Consider the following 6,033-nt stretch of genomic DNA (forward strand, 5'->3'; position numbering starts at 1 on the left):
GTAAATATTAAAGAACTCTATAGAACACATATAACATATAACAAGATCAAAATTTAAAGTATTTTTATAAAATAAAGTTAATTGAACATAAATATATTATATTGAAAGATATCCATGATGAGACACGAATATATAAACTCAAGTTGAACGAATCTTCTTTTCGTCATTTAGATTTATTCCTCGAGGATTCAAACAATATCGCATTCAAACTATACACAATAAAACAAGTTTTGGTCACTTATATAAAAAAAAAAAGTTGCATTACAATTATAGTTTATACAGGTAAAACTTGGAACAAAATAGATCAATATAATAGAAATAAAATGAATATATATATATATATCTTCCTACATCTCCTTATTTTAAAAGATATAAAAATTTATTTCAAAATTATATTTATCTTTTTTATCTTAATATATTAGTTAGACATAATCATAAAGACGTATCTTTAAAATATTTTTTAAAAAGTATTTATTTTTTATATTAATACATCAAAGTCATAAAAAAAAACTAGAAAATTATTAATTTTATATTTTTTCAATTAAAATTTATTTTTAAAATATATATAAAAACAGAAATTATTACCCTTTTAAATACTCACCGTTTTCTTAGCCAAGGTCATTTGCTAAGAATGAATGGACCTCAGCTACTATTCAATAAAGACTCCAACTCACACGCACTTGTACATTACACACGCAAAGCAAAGAAAACAAACTCTCCCTTTGACCAAAGACTCCAAAAAAAATTAAAAAGCCAGGAAATATAATTAATTAAATCCGATTTTTTTTATAAAAAAAAAACTCTCCGGAAAGTAAAGATCTGACGTCACCGAACCTTTGACCCTCCCTCTCTATCTTCTCTTTAAACCCACCATCTCCACTCGCCCCCCCATTCCTCCACTCTCAATTTCTCCCACTTTCTCAGCACCCAAACAGCAAAAAGAAAACAAAAAAAATGGTGAGAGACGTTAATTTGTACGTTACGGTCCCTAATCTCTTCCGGTGTCCCATCTCACTTGACGTGATGAAATCACCTGTGAGTCTCTGTACCGGTGTCACCTACGACCGCACCAGCATCCAGCGGTGGTTGGATAGCGGCAACAACACGTGTCCTGCCACGATGCAAGTTCTCAACAGCAAGGAGTTCGTTCCCAACCGCACTTTACAGAGACTCATCCAGATCTGGTCTGACTCAGTCCAGACTCAGAACGATCTCCGAGTTGACTCAGCCGCCCACTCGGTCGTCACCGAGGAAGAGGTTGAGGTTTTGGTGAAAGAAATGAGAGCCCAGAAGGAGAAAGTTGATCATTTGTCGAAATTCATCTGTTTCGCTAAAGAATCCGAGGAGAACTGCGAGTTCTTGGCGAAATTTGATGGGTTTGTGGAAATGCTCGTCGGGTTTCTTGATGGCGATAAGGACATTGATTTTCTCGAGCGAGTCGTTAGAGTATTTGCTATGATCCTGAACAAAGTTGGAGATTACAAGGCGTTAAAGTTATTGATTTTGAAGCAAAACAATGATGGCTCTCACGATTGTTTGTCTTCTCTCCTTCTTGTCTTGAAACAAGGAAGAAGCGTGAATTCACGAGTTGGAGTTATTAAAATCATTGAAGCCATAACTCTCGACGCCGAGTCAAAACAGATGCTTTCGGAGAAAGAAGGGTTCTTGTTCGAATTGGTGAAATTGATCAGCTTAGAAAAAGATCCGAGCTTGATCGAAGCAAGTTTATCGTGTTTAGCAGCGATATCTCTGTCGAAACGTGTTAAAATAAAGCTAATCAATTTAAAAATAATTGCAGAGCTAAGAAAACTATTAACAGGAGGGCAGAACGCGAGCGTTTCGATCATAGAAAAGGCATTGAAGTTGCTAGAAATGGTATCGTCATTCAGGGAAGGGAGGGCGGAGTTTTGCAATGACGCAGCTTGTGTTGAGGCTGTGATGAACAAAGTGCTGAAAGTTTCGAGTGAGGCGACGGAGCATGCGGTGATGATATTGTGGAGTGCGTGTTATCTGTTCAGAGATCGGGCGGCACAAGATGCAGTAGTGAAGAGCAATGGGTTGACGAAGATATTGTTGTTAATGCAAAGTAACTGTTCACCTGGAGTAAGGCAAATGTCCGGTGATTTGCTGAAGATTTTCAGGGTGAATTCCAAGTCTGATTATTGTCTTTCTAGCTATGAAACTAAGACTACTCACATCATGCCCTTCTGATCGTGTGTTTGCAAATATGGGGTGTGATTGATATAGTTTTCTCTCTCTTTTTTCAAGAGAGAGATTTTCTTGCTCTTGTAAATCCAAAGGAAAATTTTGTTAGTGAATACAGAAGGAGAATCCAATTGATTGATTTTGCATGGGAAATTCATGGATTTTCTTTATGGTATTGTTTTGTAAATGAAAGTGAAAATAGATGATTTGATGCAAAATTGTTCCTGTGTTGCCCTCCTTGCCATCCATCAACAGTGAGATTTCTCGTACTCTGAAACCAAACTGTGGTCTCCTACCTCTGTAGTATTTGCAGTTATTGCAAAGCAATTGTGACTGACAATTCATAGACAGACTGCAAGAGAAGCAATAATAGATGGAAGGACCACTCATCCAATGTTCAAATTATACCTTTGGGAGATTAAACTCAAGATGTGAAGTCTCTGCCATCTGTAAAACAAGATTCAAATCCAATAATTTCAATCTGCACCCGTTTACTAATAAAAACTGTTAATATTAAAAATAATAAAAAAATATTTTAAATAAAAAATACTTTTAAATGACCAAAAATGCACCCATTTACTAATAATCAGCATTTTAGCAACTCCGGTTTGCCAAAAACTTAAACCCAATGGTTTAAGGAAGACTAACATTCACCGTGTCGTTGATAACAAATGATTTAGGATATATTTAAAATTATGATAATTATGGCGGTTTATATTATTTTTTATTTAAAATTAAAATTGAAATAAAATTATTTTTAACATCAACATATCAAAATGATCTAAAAATAATTTTTTTTTATCTTAAACAAAAATAAAATAAAAAATTTTAGAAACACAATTTACACGGCGTTCCCAAAAACATCCTTTTAATGTCTGGTTGTGATTCAAATAAAAATTAGATAATTTTTTTTATATTTTAAAATTATTTTAATAAAAAACAATTACCAATACACTTCCAAATATTTATTATCCCCAAGAGTTAAAATCACACGTTAAAAACTCAGATTTTTTTTCTGGGACAAGGTTAAAGAAGAGGGTTGCTCAGGGTTCAGAGCTGTTTTTTTTTTTTTTTTTTTCTTGGGATCTATGTTCTGGCTATTTTCATGGTCCATGCAAGAAACCAAGAAAGAATTTCTGTCCCAATTTCATCGAGTTGATGGTTTTTCAGCTTGGCATCACCTTCATCTGCCATATTTATGGCCGTTGAATTGCCATGTAATTTTCTCCACTGAGCTGTGATGCCGAATGGGGCCTGCAAATTAGGATGCTATTTATTCTTAGTAAAAGCTGCTGATAATATGAAACACATGCATGAGCTGGAATTGCACTGCCTTGAATTGTTTATGTCCTCTTTACTAGACAGTTTAGTGGTCAGGCGAACAGAGATTCCGGAATCGAGCACCCAGTAGTGAGCTTAGAGACAGGGGAGCAAAGTTGGAGAAACTTTGACTACAAAACTGGTTTTGTTCGTCTTGATTAATTAAATTAGGTTAAAAACAAACAAACGAATAGAGATTTAGAGTAAGACAGAGGCATCATAATCTCTGAAATGGGTTTGCTTTGCTGACTAATAAATTGTCAGACAGAGCCATAATAATCTCTGAAATGGGTTTGCTTTGCTGACTGATATATTGTCTTCCAAGCTACATATCTCTCTTTTATTCAAGATTTGTTCGCCTGATAGCTTTCAAATTAGATTTGTTTGATAGCAGAAAGGAGAGAAAGGGATTGGAATCACAACGCTAACAAAAAATAATCTGTTAAAAGGAGAGAAAGATACATGAATGCGTAGGCTTGACCGCTCCAATCCCTATGAAAGCAGAAAGCTCGGCCCTTATAAAATTTGATTTGAAAAGAGAGGGAGCCACCTAAACCTCGAGCTTAATTACAAATTAATCAAGTAATATAGTACAATATGAGATGGGGTTTTCGTGTTTCAAAAAGGGTGGGGATAGGTTGCGACATGAACATCAAAAGTTGGCAAAGGATGGTTCCCTGAGCACTTGAGAGAGAGAGAGAGAGAGGTCCTTTACTTTATCATTTCCTTTTTGTTGTTCTCATTCTTTTTCTTGCATTATACATTGGTGGGTTTAATTTGGGGAGTGGATCCTTGTGTGGTTAGAAGTCATAAGAGCTGTATATGAAACGACGATGGAGTGCAAATTGTTACTTGTTTTTAGTGGAGGTGTCATTATTCTCTATGGGGTTCCAATGTTGCGTCAACATGGACATCTCATGTGAGCTTTTTCATGTCATTGACGAGAGCTCCTGGTACATATCTTGAGAGGTAAAGCTCCATGGATTTTCAAGCGAGGGGGCTTGAGTCATCGTCACTGTAGATAATCTTGTAGCTTCAAAGAGAGAAATAATGTTGAGGTTGATGGAGAAACAGGCTTCCTCTCCAAGGATGTGATCGAAGGAAGGTGGAGCTTGGTATTTTGATTGATGCATGACCTTAATAGTTCTTGTTTTGTCTTAGCTTCTTTGTTTGTTTTGAGGTTGCTGCTGCTGCTGCATGCAATGTCTCCCACCAAGCATAAATGAAAGAGAGAGTGATGCTAATTTTCACTCAATAATTTGTGATTAATTCCTTGTTTTTGCTCATGCTCGTTCATCTGCATTGCAATTTCTGTCATCTAGCATAAAGGAAAGGGAGTGATGTTAAATCGTCTAATAATTTGGGCTTGTTTGTTCTTGTGGTTCCCTTTGCAATGTCATTTGTGACATGACACATGAATGATGTTACATCATATTTTGTTGATTACCTGAATTCTGATCACGTTAAATGTATCAATCTTCATAAAATTGTGATTTTTTCTTTTTCAAAAATAGCAAAGTCATTTAAAAGTTTTCATAGAATATCACAAAATTAATAAAATTATATATTTTTACCTTCTCATATTTTATAAAAATAATATTCAAACATGTTGTATTTTAAAAGAGTAAAAGCACAATACCTCAACATGTCACACTTTTTTAAGCATAACATATCGTTGTTTTGAACCATGAAATCTAAAAATATATTGTTTTACCAAATTATTGTGTTATTTCATCATTTCCTTAGATTTTATATGTTAATTACCCAATTTATCCTAAAATTGTTTCCTTTAGACATATGGCAATAGAAATAAAGTTTATATAGATTGTATTTAGTAACAAAAAAATTCTTTACCTTTATTATTTCTTTTTCTTATTCAATTTTTTTATTTCTAATAAAAAATTAAAAAATATGCTCATTTATTGAAAACAAAAATGGATCGATTTTTTTCACTTTAAAAAAGAAATGCATCAAGATTACAATTATTTCATATAAGAAACCAAAACCATTAATTGTATTAGTCATCTTAATATTGTGTTTTTGTGATAATCTAATTGAAGAATATTAATTTTATTTCATTCAAATTAAAAATTATCATAAAAAAATTGTATTATTAACTCAAAAAAATTATATTAAATTTATAACATCTGTATACTAGATTTAATATTTTTCTAGGTCATTCATATGTAAACTAGCATTTTCATCCTTTCTAATAATTTTTTTAAATCTCTTCTTATTTTTGTCTCATGCATAAAAAATAATTTAAGAGTGTGATAACAATTACTTTTCAAAGTATTTTTAGCTAAAAAATACATTAAAATAATTTATTTTTATTTTTTAAAATTTATTTTTAACACCGGCACATCAAAACTATTTACAATCATAATTTTTTTTTAATTTTAAATAAAAAAACTTAAATTTTAACCAATCTTTATTTAAACCACAATCTCAAACTAGGATAAAATGCGTAAGGAAGAGCTCTAATAGAGAACTCCATTTACCAATGCA

The 6,033-nt window shown here is 32.8% G+C and overlaps 1 protein-coding gene across 1 annotated transcript; it reads left to right on the forward strand.

Moving 5' to 3' along the window:
- The first annotated feature begins 865 nt into the window (after positions 1 to 865).
- LOC118032056 (U-box domain-containing protein 28) lies at positions 866 to 2,344 on the forward strand. The gene has a single exon (XM_035036639.2). It carries the CDS (start codon positions 955 to 957, stop codon positions 2,209 to 2,211), a length of 1,257 nt encoding a protein of 418 aa, XP_034892530.1. The 5' UTR covers positions 866 to 954; the 3' UTR covers positions 2,212 to 2,344.
- The last annotated feature ends 3,689 nt before the right edge of the window (positions 2,345 to 6,033 follow it).

This window comes from Populus alba, chromosome 5, assembly GCF_005239225.2.
Source record: "Populus alba chromosome 5, ASM523922v2, whole genome shotgun sequence".
NCBI lineage: Eukaryota > Viridiplantae > Streptophyta > Magnoliopsida > Malpighiales > Salicaceae > Populus > Populus alba.